This window comes from Muntiacus reevesi, chromosome 4, assembly GCF_963930625.1.
Source record: "Muntiacus reevesi chromosome 4, mMunRee1.1, whole genome shotgun sequence".
Classification (NCBI taxonomy): Eukaryota; Metazoa; Chordata; class Mammalia; order Artiodactyla; family Cervidae; genus Muntiacus; species Muntiacus reevesi.
In genome coordinates this window covers 66696931-66717390 of record NC_089252.1, presented here as the reverse complement: position 1 = coordinate 66717390, position 20460 = coordinate 66696931, and the positions used below count along the sequence as shown (strand labels likewise).

The 20460-nt window shown below is 46.5% G+C and overlaps 1 protein-coding gene across 1 annotated transcript in view; it reads right to left on the bottom strand.

Moving 5' to 3' along the window:
* Nucleotides 1–914: 914 nt before the first annotated feature.
* CMTM8 (CKLF like MARVEL transmembrane domain containing 8) overlaps nucleotides 915–20460 on the bottom strand; it is a 92260-nt gene continuing 72714 nt past the window's right edge. The window contains exons 2-4 of the mRNA XM_065935230.1: nucleotides 7703–7876; nucleotides 2785–2901; nucleotides 915–1184 (exon numbers count right to left, since the gene is read on the bottom strand). Of these exons, the coding sequence (XP_065791302.1) occupies nucleotides 1101–1184; nucleotides 2785–2901; nucleotides 7703–7876 (375 nt within the window). The 3' untranslated portion in view covers nucleotides 915–1100. The remainder of the gene's footprint in view (nucleotides 1185–2784; nucleotides 2902–7702; nucleotides 7877–20460) is intronic.

Here is a 20460-nt window from a genome sequence, read left to right as displayed (position 1 = left end):
GGGTGAGGAATCAGAGGAACAGGAAAACCAGCACGAACAACACACAGCAGAAAGAAATAGCACCGCCACATGAGCAGAACGGCGGGGGGCCAGGTCCCGCTCCTGCTCACCAACTACACTAACATTTCTATGGTTTTTTGTTTTTCAAAAGAGGCTCAGTTTGAAAAATCACCCAAGGTACATTGTCATGCCAGCAAGAGCCATCCTGCCCAAGAACACTTCCTCTGAGCGCACATCTGCCTCCCAAACAGGCATCTTCCTACTGTCTCCTAAGAGCTGATAACAATGTTACAAACGATTCAGGCTGGAGCCTAGAGATTTGGGACCTTCGGGTCACACATGTTCCACTCAATATGGGACCTCTGTCTCTGGGGTCAGCAGGATGGTTTTAAGGTGCATGCAAGTATTTATTCTTTGAATGGTTACGAGTTTATTGTAATCAGTGTTAGAAACCAAACCACCAGCGCATCGGCCACGGTGCTCACAGCATCACTTAAGGGGGCTCATTACCAAGCTTCAAGGTTAGGCTCGTGAGATGCTTTTGGTGCCAACTGGTCAGCGTGTGAGAATCATGGATGCCAACGACCCCCAGGCTCGGGGAGATGGATCTCTCTGACACACTGGCCCGTGGACAGTGTCTCCCTGCAGTATCAACCCTGGGCAACCCTGGGAGGGTGAAGAACTCCCCGCAGCCCCCAGCCTCAGGCTTCAGCAAAAGGTCTCCTTTCTTGAATGAGACACCATCTTACCCTGGATTCTGCAACATTTAATCAAAAGAGAATCTAGCATTTTTAAAAGTTCGGTTTATAAACTTGATGCATTCTTCATATCAGTAGTTCATCTCTTTCTACATTGCCTAAGAAAATAAGGTCTATGAAGACAGCAACAAGATAGTTAAAGAGTTCATCAGAAGCTACAGCAGATAAGTATCCAGTTTAATTGTAACAAACCAGTGTGAGCAAATTTAACTAAGTATATAAAAACATTAGTTAAATACAAATCTCTGGAAATATACATTATACCTACAGGTTTGTTTTTTGTTTGTTTGTTTACAGTGAGTCTTCCTTTTTTTCCCCCCTTTTAATTTTCAAAATGGTGAATCACTGTATGGTCCTGGATCTCCAAGCTATAAAACTGAAATAAGTGTTTCCAGCATAGCAGATGGTAACCAGGAAGGCGAAGAACTGGAGAAAACAAAACACAATAGAAAGAAGGTTTAGGATGCATCCTAATTAGCAAAAGTCATCACTTTACTTCCGTTGAATAATGTACTTACAGCACCCCTTGACTCCAAGTTTTCTCATCTAAAACTGCTTTATTGGTTCAATTACCTTCCTTCTGGAATGGATTTGTGCTGTTTTTCTTCCTTGGGACTATCTGGGAAGCCTGTAGTTTTACACCAACCCCCTGCCCTCCTCCAGGGGATCTTCCCAACCCAGAGATCGAACCCGTGTCTCTTATATCTCCTGCCATGGCAGGAGGGTTCTTTACCACTAGCGCTGCCTGGGAAGCCTATATATACCTCTCTATATATAGATATAGATATATATTCTTTCTCATATTATTTTCCATTATGGTTTATCACAGGGTGTTGAATATAGTTCTCTGTGCTATGCAGTAGGACCTGGCTGTTTATCCATCCTATAATAGTTTGCAACTGCCCAGCTAACTCTTGCTGTGTGCGTTAACTACAACAGACCGTGATTTTTAATCTCATGTGGACTCATGCTGTTTACCTTCAAATAGGGTAAAGCACCCGCTCCATCCTTACCTGCAGAATCCCATGAACAGGGGAGCCTGGTGGGCTACAGTCGATGGGGTCGCAAAGAGTCAGACATGAATGAAGCAACTTGGTATGCATGCATGCAGAGATTTTGAAATGTAAGTTTAAAGCGCTGGCACAATAAACACCCATGTATCACCCATGAGCTTTAACATCATCCTGCTGGCCTTCCTGTGTAACTGCCCACTCCCCCTAACACTTCTGATGCTGGTGAAATATTTTAAGGCCAATCTCAGAGCAACTTGAAAAATTCGTTTTTTAAATTTGAAAAATACACACGATTCAAAAATGCCAACAGTACAGAAGTACATGAATTAAAAAGCAGAAGCCTCTCATCCCACACCCCTCATGGTCCATCACAGTCCCTGGAAGGAACCTCCGCTAGGGTTTATCCCTCCAGGCATAGTTGGGGCGTAAACAACAATTTCTACTTAAACAGAATCCTAGAGTGCTCATCTTCTATCCCACCCCACAACTGATGCTGTAGGCAGCAGAATTATTCTTAGAATGCCTCAAATGTTTTCTCTCCCACAAATATTTATTTTGTTCCAGAGTCCGGCTTTCACTCCAGTGCACTATTCCAGCTTCTTCATGCTCCAGGCCATCGGAGGCCCCGTGATATGCAAAGCAGAAGTTCGTTGCCAAGAAGGTCCCCTGGAAGGTGATGCTTTCCCTACAAATGTGCTGTCCTCAGTCACTCAGTAGTGTCTGACTCTTTGTGACTCCATGGACTGCAGCCCACAAGGCTCCTCTGTCCATGGGATTCTCCAGGCTACAATGCTGGGTTGCCATTATACTGGGGAGTGGGTTGCCATTCCCCTCTCCAGGAGATCTTCCCAACCCGGGGATCAAACCCGCGACTCCTTCACGTCCTGCCCTGACAGGCAGTTTCTTGACTGCTGAGCCACCTGGGAAGTCCTGCAGGCAACTCTGTCCTCTGCCCTCTGATCCGCAGCCGGCCTCGGAGAGGAGGAGACCCCCGGGATGACAGGCTCACTCACCGACGAAGCCGCCCAGCTGTTGAAGTTGTGACTGTCTCTCTCCGGGGAGACGGAAGATGCGTCCACAATAGCGGCTGAGAGGTATAAGGCGAAGGCACTGCCGTTAAACCACAGACCCTGGGAAGCAGAGGTGCAGAGTGTTTAGGGAGCCTGGGAAGGTCTGGGCACCCCCAGACCCCAGAAGCAGCTAGAATCGCACTTGGCAAGGTGCTCATGTGGATGCAGGAAGAACGCAGTGGACAAGGCTAATGAGAAGGCGGCTCCTTGGTGCCTAGGGGGTCCCTGGTGCATGCTACTTCCTCCATTCACACAGGCATAAGGGTTTGCAAAAGGGCTCCTCAATGAAAGCAGCAAATAAAATATCCCAACTAGAAGACAGACACACCTAATCTTTATTAGCATCCACTGGCAGTACATGAAATTTTCAAAATTTGGCTGCAAACATCTTCGAAATGGGGGAGCTGAAATAGAAACCCAGATTTCTGGATTCTCCAGGGAGGGAGAAAAAGCCAACAACAGAAGACGAAACACAGCCTATTTCTAGTTGAAGACTATTCTGCAGGTGTTTAAGTCTGTGGGTCTGGGTGGCAAGGATTCTATACTCTTTGAGTTTACACTCATTCATCTGACCTTCTGGTCTCCTCGCATGTGTAAGCATGCAACTCCTGATGCAAAGGGGTCTCCTGGCTGCTGGCCAGGGTTCTAATTACTTCTCATGCAGAGAAACACCCAAAGCAGGATGATGGCAGGAAAAAACTGCTGGGTGAAAGTCGAGAGACATGGGCCCAGCTGTGTGTGAATGTAAGCAAAGTCAGGAAGCTTCAAACCTCAGCTTCCTTATGGTAGAATGGGGACATGCCTCATGATGACAAATTCTGAAAATGCAAATCAGAGCATTTTAAAACTAGGGAGTTTCAGAAGGAAGCATTGTTAAACAAGTAAAGAAAAAAAAAGTAACATTACAGGCAATGTTTTAAATTTTTAATGTAATAGATCAATGAAGGAATCTTAGGCTTGGCGGAGAGAAAGAAACTAACAGATGCTGTAGGCTGAAGGTCAGCAAGATAAAGAATCCTGACTAGCAGTCAGCAGAACGAGACTTGGAGTCCCTTCAGAAGCGTTTAATCCCTTTGTTGCATCAAGAAAGACCATCGCCTCCCTCTCAGGGCTGCTCACCCATGTGTGAAAAGGCCAGAGAAACTCAGTCTACCAGTTTTTTTGTTTTTTACTTTTTTGCCTGCACCGCTCACAACATGTGGGGATCTTAGCTCCCCAATCAGGGATCGAACTCGTTCCCCCTGCATTGGGAGCACTGAGTCTTAACCACTGGACCTCCAGACCTGCCAGTCGTTATGTAAAAAGTTTTGCTGGAGCACAGTCATACTTGTGCACTTGCTAAGTGTCTAAGGCGGCTCTCCCATGATAAGCGCAGCTGAACGACTGCGACAGAGAAAGTCTGCCAGCCTCTGGTCCAGAGCATCGGCTCGAAACCAAGACTTGGGCAGAGGCGGAAGTCAGGGTCCTGCCCATCCCCACGTCTGGACCACTGCCTCCCGTGTTACCTCTTCCAGGCTCATCTTCTTCCCAGCACTCAAGCATTTCCCTCAAGACCTAGTTCAGGACTCTTCTTCCTCCAAAACAGCTTTCCTTACATTTCCCCAACTCACTGTGACTGCCCCTCACCTGGATCCCCTGTGCCACAACTTCGGGGTGCCAGCCTTCCATGACTCCCTCATCCAGACGAGGCCGTCCTTCCTGCGCCTGCCTGGGAAGCAGGGGGCCAGTTCCAATAGGTCTGCCTCCACTGCCCCAGGCCTGTGTGGAACCACTATGGATTTAACTCTCAGAAACTGGACCGGGTTCCTGAAGGTCTTTATGGGGAATCCTCACTTTTGTTTTTGGGTAAACAGATGGGAGTCAGTCAAACTGCTTCCCCAAATACAAACGTGGGCATCCCACTTGGTACATCCCCCCACGCTGGTATGTATCACAGAGTGCTGGAATGATTAATCTGACATGTTAACTTATGCTGGTACACTATTCTGGATGTGTATCAAGGTGTTTTTAGATAAGATCGATGTCTGAATCAGCAGACTGACTGGGTAAAGCAGATTGCCCTTCCCAGTATGGGTGGGCCTCACCTAGTCAGTAAAGGTCTGACTACAAAAAAAGGCTGGCCTTGCTGTGACTAAGAGGGAACTCCTGCCAGACAGCCTTGAGCTGGGACCACCAGTCTTTGTTCCTGCTTTTGGACTTCAACTGAAACTTCAGGTCCTCTTGGGTCTCAAGCCTGCTAGCTCTTGGATTAGAACTTACAGAAGCAGCTCTCCTGGTTCTCAGGCCTGTTAGGTCTCCTGGGCCTCCAGCTTGCTGTCTGCAGTCTCGGGATGTCTTAGGCTCCATAAGCCCATGAGCTGATTCTTAGAGCAAATCTTTTTATATAGATAAACATTCTATTACTTCTATTTCTCTAGAGAACCCCTGATGAATACAGAATTTGGGGCAGAGAGTTGGGTACAGATTTTGGAACTAGAATTAGAGTGTGGCTGTAACAAGAAAAACTATGACCAACCTAGACAGCGTGTTAAAAAGCAGACACATTATTTTGCCAACAAAGGTCCACATAGTAAAAGCTATAGTCATATATGGATGTGAGAGCTGGACCATAAAGATTGAGTGCTGAAAAGCTGATGCTTTTGAACTGTGGTGTTGGAGAACACTCTTAAGAGTCCCTTGGAGAGCAAGTAGATCAAACCAGTCAATCCTAAAAGAAATCAACCCTGAATATTCATTGGAAGGGCTGATGCTGAAGCTGACGTTCCAAATACTTTGGCCACCTGATGCAAAGAACGGACTCACTGGGAAAGACCCTGATGCTGGGAAAGACTGCAGGCAGGAGGAGAAGGGGGCAACAGAGGATGAGATGGTTGGATGGCATCGCTGACTCAATGGACATGAGTTTGAGCAAACTCTGGCAGATGGTGAAGGACAGGGAAGCCTGGTGTGCTGCAGCCCATGGGGTCACAAAAAGTTGGACACGACTTAGCAATTGAATAATAATCTCAGTAGAAGCCATGAATAAGTAAGGGATTATACCAGTAGAAACACTGCCAGTTTGAACAGAAGGGGATGGAAATAGGCCAGAATGAAGGAGGGGTGCTGAACGTCTTGGATTCTGCAGGACAGAACCACAGAACTATATGCCTGTGACAGCTTTATCTTTCACAAAAAGAAAGGCGATTCAGAGATCATCGGGGCTGGCACTCCTGTCACGGGCCCACTGCTCAGTTTCAAAGGGTGGGGCTACTTCTCTGGTTTCTGTGATCTGGCATGTCCCCACCCAGTGTCACAGGGGGAGGTCACCCTGCAGAGGCACTGGGGTTACTGTGCTCTCCTGATGGATCCAGAAGATAGCGCACTGAACCAAAAAGGATCATTATGGAGCCTTAAGATCAGATGGAATTTGCCTTGTAACTTTCTGGGCTTGCTGGAGACCTGTCACCCCTTCCTTCTTTCCTATTTCTCCCTTTTGAAACGGGAGTATCTGTCCTGCCGCTGTATTTTGGAAGCACTCAACTTGCCTGGTTTCACAGGTTCTTAGCTGGAGAGGAATTTTGCCTCAGCGTGAACTGTACCTCAAGTCTCACCCATATCTGACACAGATAATATTTAAAGTAGACTTTGGTTTGGGGGTAGGTTTTTGTTTGTTTTTTAAGCAGGATTAACACCTGTCTGATTTATCTTTATTTTTTGTTTTATTTACTTTTACGTGCCGCATGAGGGATCTTAATTCCCTGATCAGGGGATCAAACTCATGCTCCCTGCACTGGTAGTATAAAGTCTTAACCACTGGAGAACCAGGGAAGTCCCTTAAAGGAGACTTTGGACCTAGATTTTAGTTGATGCTGGAGTGAGTTTTAGGGACGTTGAGATGGAATGAATGCACTTTGCATGTGAGATGGGTGTGACATGGGTGGGCAGAATATTATGCCCACCCAATTTCCCCCCCCCCGAATTCATATGCTGAAGCCCTAACCCTCAATGCGATAGTATTTGGTTAAGGGGCCTTTGAGGTATTTAGGGTCACAGGAGGTCATGAGGGTGAGGTCCATTTGAGAGGGTGAGCACCCTTCTAAGAAATGAAAGGGAGTTCACATCCTCTCTTCTCTTTCTGCCATGTGAGGACACAGCAAGACTGGCAGGCATCTGCAAGCCAGGAAGAGAGTTCTCACCAGAAACCAACTCTACTGACACCTGATCCTAGACGTCTAGCCTAGACGGAACGAAATTTCTGTCACTGAAGGTCTAGGGTATTGTTCCGGCGTCCAAGCAGACTAAGGTTCTGTAATCTATACGTTTTCTTAGCCATCCACGGCCCGCATCTCCGGACTTTGTTTCCCTTTGTTATCCTGCATCCCGCATGGAGTCAGGACCACAATCCAGTCACTTTTGACTACTCCTGCTCCCAAATATGAGCACACCTAGTTGTCCTAACAGTGCTTTTCATTTTTCATTCTAACTCTTTGCATCTCAATATCAAAGAACTCTGCTGCCCAAAGAGTTAAAGCCACGGCATCAGAAGGGGCTGGAAGGATAAAAGATCTACTGCGGCTGTGCCCTGACAAAGCGGTATCCAGCTGTCACTGTTGACTGAGAATTAATAAAACAAGAGGTTACACAAGAGAACAGAGCTTCTCTTGGCTCAGTCTTCTGAGGACCGCTTTGCTACTTTGCCTAAAAGGAATTCCTGGACCTTCCCGCACGATGCTCCACACTCAGGTGTAAAACACCAGTGCGGGGCTCTCCCCGGCTCTGCCCTCTGCTTTACTGGCATAGAGACGATCACAAATTGATTGGAGGACTAAACTCCATCCCATCTCAGGGGCAACGGGCAGAAGAATACTCATGGTTGGCTTACCACCGTGGTCCAGGGCACCTGGGGGATCCTGGTGTAGGTCATCGTTAGGTAGATGATGAGGAAGAAGACGGTGAGGACCCAGTAAAACACAGCTACGAACATGACCCAGCCAAAGGCAGGGACCCGGAAGTACTCCGTTCCAGCGATGAGCGTCCATACCAGCAGTCCCAGAACCTGTCAAACGGGAGAGGCAGTGGGAAGGAAAAGGGAGATGGGAGAGAAAATGAAGGAGGGGGAGGAAGTGGAGACAGAGAGAAAAAACAATCAGGCAAAGTGTCAACTACCAGTTTCATGCATACATATGGATACATGCAACAAATGTGACTGGGGGCAAACTCACATTCCCACGAACACCAGAAAGGGAAAATGAATGAACAGGGCAGGCTGGGCAGAGACCAGGGCAAGCAGGAAGCCCATGCCTCGTCTCTGCCCAGCTCCGGCCAGTTGCTGTGGGCTGGTTTTCTCGCTCTTTCTCCCCGCCTGCCCCCAGGAAAACACAGAAACTCAAGTTTGTATGTGCTGATAATCTTGATTTTTAAATGCCAACCCTGGAATTCCCTGGCAGTTCAGTGGTTAGGACTCGGCACTCTCACTGTGAGGGCCTGGGCTCAATCCTTGGTCAGGGAACTAAGAGCCCGCAAGTCTCATGGTGCGGCATGCATGCATGCATGCATGCATGCATGAATGAATGAATGAATCAACAAATGTTAGCGCTAATAAAGAGGGACAAAACAACACACATCTGTGGCTGGAATCTGTTCCCGACACCCGTCAAGGGAACAAGAAACAAGCTGTAGGTTTATTCCAGCAACAGTCTCCCGACTTCACCGCTGCTGCTGGGTAGGACCAGGCCCAAGCTCTGTCATGTCAGCACTGAGTGAAGGAAGGATGCTGTGGGGATTTCTGGTTCTCAAGGAGGGAGGCCACAACGAAGTGTCTGTCTCCCACCCAGCACCTTCCAGGGCCCGGGAAGACTGCATTCCTGAGTCACAGGCAAGTTGGCATCTAAACCCTATCTCCAGGAGACAGCATCAGGTGTCTGGGACAGGCGCTGGCTGCTATGACTCAGAGCAAGCAGTTTCCTTCCTGTCTCAGCTCTCTCCATGGGATGTGACACAAAATGGACTCTGATCACTCTGGTCATTCAGCCTTGACACCTGAGCACCTACCACGGGCCAGGCTTCCTGCTCATGGGCCCCGAGCACGGAGCCAGGCAGAAACCAAGCAGACCTGCTCATGCACCGCTTAAGAATCTCGTGAGGGGAGATACACGAACAGTCACAATTGTGAACATATGCTATGAAGGAAATGAAGGGTGGGACCAGAGTCTCTAACAGGGGGCCATGAGCTTGTGGGCAGGAAAGGAAAGAATCAGAGGGGGCTATGCTGAGGAAGAGTCTGAAGACCCACTTAGAGCTACGAAGACGGCTGGGCGGATGCTGTCCCAGGCAGAGGGCATGATGTGAGCAGAGAGCTGCAGGGGAAGGGCCTTCTAGAGCCTGTAGAAAAGTGGAGAATGTTAGGACATGGGTACAAGATGTTGGAAGGCTTGGCGACGGTCAGATTCTGTGTGCCAGGACACCTAAGGACTTTGGACTTTATGCTAAGGGCTAAGGGAGGGTTTTGAGCAAGACAATGATATGAACAGGTTAAGTTTTTGTTAAGATCACTTTGGCTGCATGGCAAGAACGGGTATGTAGGTGGCTGGCTTGTGGGGTGGAGAGACAAATTCAGAGACTGTTGTAATAATCCAAGTGGAAGAAGGCAACGATGTGTTTAAGACTAAGATGCTGGTGAGTACTGGGAAGTGAATGACTGAAGGCAAATTTCAGAAGGAGTCAGGACCTTCACGGATTTGAAGGATTAGATTACGATAAAGTGGAATTACACCCGGATCTCTGGAAAAACTCCCCAGTGGATTAGGGTGTTACCTCCTCAGCTGAAAAGATGAAATACAGGAACAGGTTAACAGGGCTGATCTGGGCTCAGGTTACAATCTAGCCCATTGGAGCGAGCCTGGGACCTTGGGATGGGATTAGAAGTGGATGGTCCAGGGGAAGAGTTCAGGCCCTGCTTTAAGAAGGAAGACTTCCTGGGAGCATCACTGAGTGAGCATCACTAAGACAGGTTTCTGGGGGACCTATGAAAGTGCTCATGGAGACAAGCCCACCTCCCTGTCAAAGTCTGGATGTCTGCACTGGGGAGCAGAGTCCAGACTCTCAACACTGCTACTTTCCCTCCTTGGAGCTGAAAGCTGAGGTTCTTCTATCTGCCTGATGTCCTATGTGAATCCAAAGAAGCGTTTATGTACTTTGGGGCTCACACCTGTGGCAAAGGAATTTATTGAAAGCAAAGAAGTATCAAACAGGATAAAATTCCAGAAAGTGTCAAGACTCCCACCCCTGGGGTTATGGTCCAGAATTCATCATAACTGACAGATAACCTACACACACAGATGTGACATTCCATTGTATCAATAGGACAGGCAGCACATGTCATCTGGCATGGCAGGATCTGAAATAACATCAAGGGCTTCTTGATTCAAACTGAAGGGGTGGGAAGGGTCCTTTGTGGAGGATTCACCCAGGAAATAACCATGGGAGGAGCCACTGCTAATGGGGCTGGTATCTCTCCAGGAGCATGCAAGGGTTTGAGAGTTGCCAGGGTAAGCTCATATCCAGCTACATGGGCTTAACTAAGAGCTCTTGACGCTGGATATGAAAATGCTTTTCATTACTAAAAGCAAGTGGAGTCCACTGTCCAGAGATGCTCTAGCATGCTAGCAGTGGTCATCTTTTACAGACAAGGGTGGTATCTCTAAGTGAGTTATCAAAGAGTAGGAATATTTGACCCAATATCTCATCAGCAACACAGGAAAAGAACTGTCAAGAAAAGACAGTTTTCTTGAAAATTGTCTTCAAGAAAATTCCTACCCAAGTGAATTTCTTGGGCAACTGAAATACACCCGGAAGCAACTTTCATCTCTCACTATAACCAACGCTGATGAAAACCACTCTACAAAACCACTCATCTCCTGGGTGTGTGTGTGTGTGTGTGTGTGTGTGTGTGTGGTGTGTGGTGTGTGTGTGTGTGTGTGTGTGTGTGTGTGTGTATTTAAGACAAACTCTACATCTTTATTTGCTTAGACTTCAAAAATTGTGTTTGTTTTTCACTGACAAGCATTATTTTAGGCTAATACTTTTTTTGGAATGGTAAATCTGAGACCTAAAAAAAACTTTTGAAAGTGATAAATGCAGGCAAAAATAAACATGGCAGTAGATAAAGCATATATAAAGCATAAAAAGAAGTTATAACCCCCAGCTACCAGTTGTAAATTCTCAAGAGAAACCAACATAAAAATTTTATGTCTACCCTTCTTAACTTCTTTCGCTTGCATTTATCACTATCATTACCACCTGCCAATTCTTTTCTCTTTCCTTTGAAAATATGGACCACTCGGTACAGGGTGCCTATAACTTCTGTCTTTCGGTCAGCCGTACCAAGGAGGCCCTTCGTCCAGATCTATTTCGATTCTAACAGCTGTCCAGTTTTCCATAATTAATGGGACCTGTTCCCTATGGAGAAAAATTTAACTTGTCACCTTTATGCTTCTACAAAACATGTCCAGGGAACATTCTTATAGAATGTATGCTGCTGCTGCTGCTGCTAAGTTGCTTCAGTCATGTCTGACTCTGTGCGACCCCATAGACGGCAGCCCACCAGGCTCCCCTGTCCATGGGATTCTCCAGGCAAGAACACTGGAGTGGGCTGCCATTGCCTTCTCCAATGCATGAAAGTGAAAAGTGAAAGTGAAGCTGCTTAGTCGTGTCTGACTCTTAGTGACCCCATGGAGTGCAGCCTACCAGGTTCTCTCCATCCATGGGATTTTCCAGGCAAGAGTACTGGAGTGGGGCGCCATTGCCTTCTCCGATAGAATGTATACACCCCTGCAAACCTGAATTCCTGAATAACAGTCTTAGAAATGCAATTTCTAGGCTATTTTAAGCTTTGGAGGTACTGTCAAATTAGTCATCAAAAATCTTGTGCTAACTCATCTTCTCATCAGAGCATGCCTGCTCTTTCTTTCCAACCTCATTAAATGCCCAGGTCTTAAATGATTAAAAACCTGATTTTAAAAAAGAGTGAATGAGATCTCATTTTGCCTTTCACTGCTTGGCTGAAGTACAGGGCAGAGGAAAGTGCATAAATCCTAAGTGAACAGCTCAGTGGATTTTCACAAACCGGACTAACCTCTGTCACCAGCACCCATCTCAAGAAACAGAGCACCTGGGGGCTCCATCCTCACTCCTAGTTAACTTCTTCCTTCCTCCGACGGGAGCAAGGCCCCTGGCTTCTATCATCCGTGGTCTGGGACTTCAAAGACATGGAATCTTATCATCCACGCTTCCATGTTTGGTTTCTCTCACTCAGCAACGAGAGTTTCATCCATGACACTGACCACTGTGTTTTCACAGCACCAGAGAACTGCCTGAAAGGGTCATTAACCCTCAGGTGAAGAGGCTCCATTGCCAGAGTTTGTGATCAGGAGCAGATCTAGGAAGGGACCTGAGAATCTGTGTTTCCAACAAATTCCCAGACGGTGCTGCTGGTCCAGGGACCGCACACTAAGAACCATTCTTATTTTAGTCTGTATTTTCCTGATCAGTTGTGAGGATGGAAGAGCATCAAAGGCTTATTAGCCACTTCCCGTTCTGATTTACGGATATTTTTTTTACAAAATCACGTCCTTACTGATCTGTAGAAATCTTTACATAACAGGAATGGTAACCACCAACACTTGCAGCAATCTTTTCCCATCCAGTTTTTTTCTTAAACTTCAGTCTTCAATCACATGGGAGTTTAAAATTTTTACACAATTAATAGGTCACTCTCTGAGCCTTCTTTTATTCCTACGTGCTTAGGAAGGGCTTCTTCAGGACCAATATTACAAAAATATTCTCTGATATTTTCTGAGAGCTTTGTGTGTTTGCTTAATCTTCAAACAAACTAGAACTGAGTTCTACAGATGGGGTGAAGAAGGTCCAAGTTTCCTTCTCGCAAATGGTCAGGTGATCTGTTATCGCACACTGGTGACGTCTCACATACTGGGTCAGTGTCTGAAACCTTTATTCTGTTCCACGCATCTGTACTGACTGCTATGAGCTGTGCTCAGGTGCTCAGTCGTGTCCAACTCTTTGCGACACTAAGGACCTTAGCCTGCCAGGCTCCTCTTTCCATGGGATTCTCCTGGCGAGAATACTGAAGCATGTTGCCATCTTCTCCTCCAGGGGATCTTCTCGACCCAGGGATGGAACCTGCATATCCTGTGTCTCCTGCATCGGCAGGCAGGTTCTTTCCCACTGAGCCACCAGCAAAGCCCTATTGCGTCCACCTGGCAATGCTATGCTAGTGCCAACTCCTATAGCTTTGGCGTGTATTTCAGGTTTGGGGAGAAGAGATGTCAAAATGAACACAAGAATCTAATTTTGTTCCTTTGCCAAAGGCTTTTAAAACTTTCATCAGAATGAGATGAATAGGAAAGGAGACAAAAGTAACATATTTTTCTGAGCTTGGATGAATGTCCACCTAGAAGGGGCCCCCCTGAGTACCCAGCACAGTGGATGAACACAGACTCCACTGAGGCTCAGCATGAAATCTTAGAACCTCAGGTGCAAAGAGAAGATGCTTCAAACGACCAAAGACTCACCAAGGATCAGAAATCAGAATGGCTTTTCACCTTTTCCAAAAGCAGACAGGATGTTAGAAAATAATGACAAACGGTTTCAGATAGGAAAGTGATTTCTAACCCAGAAATGACCCAGGAAAATTACCAATGAAGAGCAAGAGGCAGAGGCTTTTTTTTTTCCTCCAGATACGCAATGTCTAAAAAAAACCACCTTCCACACATTCTTTCTCAGGAATCTACTGAAGGATATGACCCAACAAATGAGGGCATGAACTCTAAAAGAGGAACAAAAGAGTAAGCCAACAGAACTCTGGTAAGCTCCCAGAGGAGGGGAAATCTAGACATGATAGGCACCCCAGGCACAGACAGTAACCAGGTCAGAATGGAGCCAAGTGACTCGAAAGACAGGCATGATGACGGCCGTCAGCACCATGCTGAATGCTATTTTCCCTACTTTTTCACCTGGTGAGACTATTGGGGAACTTGCTCCACCCCAAGTGAGGGAGGAAGCCAAGAAAGAGGAAGATAAGGGATCCAGGGAACAAGACATTCAGCCCAACAGAAAGGTAGAAAGAGTTTCAAGGTGAAGGGAGATTCCCAGGAGAAATCTGTCCAAGTGAAAAATGAGAACTCTGATTATCTGACGGGACTGGCTTGTGGGAGACTTTACTGAAAGGCTATTGGACAAATGTGAGAGCAATTAGCTACAAAGACAAGTGAGCAAATTTTTTAAAATTATGCATGTTACTGACTTCAGTAAAAACCAAAAGAAACTACAGGAGTTGTTTGTAGTTATGAGTTCACTCTGATATGCGACTCTGATACTTACATAGAGATGATAATAAATATTGGATACTGACCTGAACAAATGATAATACGGAGGAGGAAAGCAATAGGGATGGGACGTCCCTGGTGGTCCAGTGGCTAAGACTCTGAGCTCCCAATGCAGGGGGCCTGGGTTCGAATCCTGGTCAGGGACTTAGATCCCACCTGCCACAACTAAAGATCCCACATGCTGCAACTAAGACTCAGCACAGCCAAATAAATACATTTTTTAAAAAAAAAGCAATAGAGATGATGCAAGGAACTGGATTCTTCAGTTACTACCTTGAGGAATAAGATTCCTTGCCCCATCCCCACTCCCAGCCCCAAATGGTACCAGATATCCGTGTTTTTCTATGAAGAAAAGTTTTTTAAATTGAAGGCCTTCCACCTGGTGACCTCTTGAGGCTGTCACTGAGCCTGGCTGGCCCTCTGCGTGTACTCGCCCACGCACAGCTTCCATACCCTCTGTCCTGCAAACCAAGGAAACAGATGCCTTAGGTTTTGCAAAATGACACTAAGTTTGTCCATGAGGACTCTCCTGCCTGTGAAGCCTCTGAGCCTTGTGACAGCTGTTCTGCTGCAGAGAGTTCAAAGGGCCTCGTTTATTCAAATGTCTACTGAGCATCTCTTATGAGCCAGGGCTTTTTCTAGGCACTACCAGCTGGCTGATTTCTTTCTGACTTTAGCCTGGAACCAGCATGATTACCATCTGTCTTTCAGTCTTCAAAATAGACAGGTGACTTCTGATGACGAACTAGGCTACCCTGGGAGCAACGTACCAGCTGTTCCCAGCTGCCTTTGCTCCTCAGAGCTGCGTTGATCCAGGAGGTGAGCTCAGCACATCTCTGAAATACCTCATTGGACTTGAAATCATTTACCATATTAATTCCTTGCAGCAAAATAGCATTGGAGACCAGCTCCTGTAGATTTACTCTTACGTGTCCTGCAAGGAGAGAACTGAATAATATGACCACGCTGAGTGGTCTCCTCTTGCTATGTTTAATACCACACACACGTGACAACATTCGATCAAAAAGCTCACTGAGTGTGCCCTGGTGGCGTCATGATGAGTGAAGCAGACATTTCTGCCTCTGGAGAAGATCCATCAACAGATATCTGACTATGAACTGTAACAAGTTCTACACAAGGAAACTAGGCTGATGCAAGACCATTAAGCACAAGGTCCCAACCTCATCTGGATGGTCAGAAGCAGTTGAAGACTGAGGAGGCAGGGACTTCACCTTAAGAATCCACCTTCCAATGCAGGGGACGCAGGTTCGATCCCTGGTCCAGGAACTGAGATCCACATGCCAAGGAGCAACTAAGCCCTCACAGTACAACTACTCAGTCTGCATGTGCGAGAGCCCAAGCTCCACGATGAGAGATGCCTGTGCACCACAACTAGAGGAAGCCCGCATGCCGCAACGGAGACCCAGCAGAGACCCAACAGAGGCTGACACCAGAGCATCCCTGCTGCAAGCCAGATGCAGGGCTGGTGCTCAAGGGTCCAAAAGTGAGCAGGGCATGAGTGCCTGCCCCTGAGGACTTGACTACCTCACGTGAGAGATGAACACAGTCCAGTTCCTGCTTCTGCACAGGGGTTGATAACCATGGTCCATGGCTACCCTTAGCCCACTGCCTGTTATGTACAGTCCACAAATGTAGCCAGTGCTCGTTCATTTAAGCACCATCTAAGGCTATGACAATATAAGTTAAATAAGCAGGGTGACAATATACAGGCTTGATGTACTCCTTTTCCTATTTGGAACCAGTCTGTTGTCCCATGTCCAGTTCTAACTGTTGCTTCCTGACCTGCATACAGATTTCTCAAGAGGCAGGTCAGGTGGTCTGGTATTCCCATCTCTTTAAGAATTTTCCAGAGTTTATTGTGATCCACACAGTCAAAGGCTTTGGCATAGTTAATAAAGCAGAAATAGATGTTTTTCTGGAACTCTCTTGCTTTTTCAATGATTCAGAGGATGTTGGCAATTTGATCTCTGGTTCCTCTGCCTTTTCTAAAACCAGCTTGAACATCTGGAAGTTCACGGTTCACGTATTGTTGAAGCCTGGCTTGGAGAATTTTGAGCATTACTTTACTAGCACGTGAGATGAGTGCAATTCTGTGGTAGTTTGAGCATTCTTTGGCATTGCCTTTCTTTGAGATTGGAATGAAAACTGACCTTTTCCAGTCCTGTGGCCACTGCTGAGTTTTCCAAATTTGCTAGCATGTTGAGTGCAGCACTTTCACAGCATCATCTTTCAGGATTTGAAATAGCTCAACCGGAATTCCATCACCTCCACTAGCTTTGTTCATAGTGATGCTTTCTAAGGTCCACTTGACTTCACATTCCAGAATGTCTGGCTCTAGGTTACATCATGAGAAACGCTGGGCTGGAAGAAGCACAAGCTGGAATCAAGATTGCCAGGAGAAATATCAATAACCTCAGGTATGCAGATGACACCACCCTTATGGCAGAAAGTGAAGAGGAACTAAAAAGCCTCTTGATGAAAGTGAAAGAGGAGAGTGAAAAAGTTGGCTTAAAGCTCAACATTCAGAAAACTAAGATCATGGCATCTGGTCCCATCACTTCATGGCAACTAGATAGGTATACAATGGAAACAGTGTCAGACTTTATTTTTATGGGATCCAGAATCACTGCAAATGATGATTGCAGCCATGAAATTAAAAGACGCTTACTTCTTGGAAGGAAAGTTATGACCAACCTAGACAGCATATTAAAAAGCAGAGACATTACTTTGCCAACAAACGTTCATCTAGTCAAGGCTATGGTTTTTCCAGTGGTCATGTATGGATGCGAGAGTTGGACTGTGAAGAAAGTTGAGTGCCGAAGAACTGATGCTTTTGAACTGTGGTGTTGGAGAAGACTCTTGAGAGTCCCTTGGACTGCACGGAGATCCAACCAGTCCATCCTGAAGGAGATCAGTCCTGGGTGTTCATTGGAAGGACTGATGCTGAATCTGAAACTCCAATACTTTGGCCACCTCATGCGAAGAGTTGACTCGTTGGAAAAGACCCTGATGCTGGGAGGGATTGGGGGCAGGAGGAGAAGGGGTTGACAGAGGATGAGATGGCTGGATGGCATCACTGACTTGATGGACTTGAGTTTGAATAAACTCCGGGAGTTGGTGATGGACAGGGAGGCCTGGTGTGCTGCAGTTCATGGGGTCGCAAAGAGTTGGACACAACTGAGTGACTGAACTGAACTGAAGTGAAGGCTATGACGGCAGGGTCCATGGTCTTTGGCTACAAAGCATAAAGCATCTATTATCTGGCCCTTTATAGAAAAAATGTAGCCAATCTTGACCAACGGTCCCCAACTTCTGATATCTAATGCCTGATGATCTGAGGTGGAGCTGATATAATAATAATAGAAATACAGCATACAATAAATATAATGCAATCGAATCAGACCCAAACTGATCTCTGGTGCCTAAAAGGGGGGGGACCACTGCTGTGACCATCACACTTACTCTCCGTATCAGGAAATATACACACGTGCACATACTGCTGTTTTATTTGTTTCCTGCATTGTTTCAAATAAATCAGATTATTAATATATTGGGCCACAGGAGATGACAGAACAATAAGCCTGTATCTCTTCTCTGTACCATCAAAGAATCACACCGTCCTCAAGATGATGGCTCCCAACACCAGTGGAGCTGTGTTTAGTCACCCCCACATCACAGATCAGCAGTGCTTCTCTTTTTTTGAGTTTCTATTGTGTCAGTCGTGTCCAACTCTTTGCGATCCCATGGACTGTAGGCTGCCAGGCTCCTCTGTCCATGGACTTCTCCTGGTAAAAATACTGGAGTGGCTTGCCATTCCCTTGTCCAGGGATCTTCCTGACCCAGGGATCGAACCTGGGTCTCCTGCACTGAAGGCAGATACTTTACCAGCGGAGCCACCAAGAAAGCCCAAGTTTCTATTAGTAATCATCAATAATTATGTTTTATCACATACCGGTTACAAGGCAGGTAGTTAAAATTAGATTTTAAGAAATTTTCCATCCATATGGCAAATGTATGTATCTTAAATTTTTAAGAATCTATTTTTTCTTTTTTTTTCTTTCTTTTAATTGGAGGATAACTGCTTTACAATATTATAAAGCAATTATCAGCAGCATTTCTATTCAGCAAGCATGGCCACGTTTCCCATTTATCCACTAGAGGGTGACCAAACCCTGCTTATGCAAGAGTCAGGAGCTCCAGTCCCTGTTCAGTGGGAAGAAATCAGAGTGTACCATCTGTCTAGAGGTGTTCTTCCACTTGAAGCACATTCCACAGAGGTGGCAAGACGCGGAATAAACTCAGTCTAGAACTTATCCATTAGACCCAGACGTAGCCTGGAAAGAGATCCGACAAGAAATGTAGCCAGCAGCTGCGGTAAGGATTAATCAATACAAAGACTTGGGAAGGCAAATTTAATCTGTGCACCCCTGCGAAGTTTTACTGAAGTGTGCTTAATACCTGCTGCTTTCGCCAACAAGAAACTGTGCCTCTTTGGGCCTCTGCTTTCTGATCTGGGAGGCGGAGAAGGTCGAGTTAGAAAAACTGTTTTCAAATGGGAGTAGGCGGCCAGGACCTAGGAAATGCAGATGGGAATGAAATGCAGATCAGAATGACCCTGGGCAGTGGTGGGGGGGGGGGGAGGGAGGGGGGCCGCTTCTAACCACTTTCTTCTTGGTCATCTTCCTACTTTCACACACGCCAAGGAAGTGGGTGTCTCCCCCTGGCCCTCCCTGATCCCTCCTCAAATGCCACTATAGGAGACCCTTAGGTGCTGCAGAGCAGAACAAGGCTTGAGCTTAGGTGATGCTAGTAGTTTGTGACTTCACCTTGCTTTTACTTAGAACTTTAGTCTGACATGTATGGTCAATTAAATCACTGAGGGGGCCTTCTCTGCTGGTCCAGTGGTTAAGAATCCACAGTGCAATGCAGGGGATATGGGTTCGAGCCCCGGTCAGGGAACTAAGATCCCACATGCTGCAGAGCAAGTACTAAGCTCATGTGGTACAACTAGAGAGTCCATGCTCTGAAACAAAAGGTCCCGGATGACACAGTGAAGACCCCACCTGCCACAACTAAGACTCGACAAAGTTAAATAAATAAACAAATAGTTAAAATTTTAAGTCACTGAGGGAATCCACAGAAGCCCAATAGTGCCAGCAGGCAATGGAATGGAAATCTGCATACTGGGCTGGTTTAAAAATATATCTGTGTTTAATAGGAGGTTGCCTGCCTGAATGGGAGCGGGGTTTGGGGGAGAACGGATACATGTATATGGTATGGCTGAGTCTTTTCACCGTTCACCTGAAACCATCACAACATTGCTAACTGGCTATACCCCAAAACAAAATGGGCTTCCTGGGTGGCTCAGCAGTAAAGAAGCTGCCAGCAATGCAGGAGACCCAGGTTCGATCCCTGGGTCAGGAAGATCCCCTGGAGGAGGGCATGGCAACCCACTCCAGTACTCTTGCCTGGAGAATCCCGTGGACAGGGATGCCCAGCAGGCTACAGTCCGTAAGGTCACAGGACCGAAGTGACTTAAGCAGCAGGAACAAAATAAAATGATTCTGGTGTTAAAAAATAAAATTTTTTTTTAATATATCTACAAATTCTTTGACGCACTTCTTGGATACAAGCGTCCCTCAAACGATTCTGATGAAGTGTGTGGCAGAAATGATGCTGCATGATTTGGGAGACTAAGTCATGGAAAGGGTCATGTTGTGAGCACACGCAAGCGGTCTTGAGCGGAGAACCAGAGAGAGAGGAGCAAGGTCTCCACCAACTTGCCAGCCAGGTGAGCGGCTGCCCTGGAAGTGGATTTCCAGGCTCAGTCAAGCCTTAGCCGACTGCAACCCATGAAGATACCAGACTGACCCTCAGGTAAACACCTGACCCAGAACTGCCCAGCTAAGCAGAACCTGAATTCCTGGTCCACAGACACTGTGAGTTGTAACACGTGTTTACTGCTGTTTCAAGCTGTGACGCTTGGGGGTTATCTGTTACACAGTAAAAGCTTCCCACAGGACGCTAGTGGTAAAAGAACCTGCCTGCCAAAGCTGGAGACGTGGGTTCGATCCCTACTAGGTCAGGAAGATCCCCCGGAGGAGAGAATGGCTGCCCACTTCAGTATTCTTGCCTGAAGAAGCCCATGGACAGAGGAGCCTGGCAGGCTACAGTCCATAGGGTTTCAGAGTTGGACACGACTGAAGCGACTTAGCAT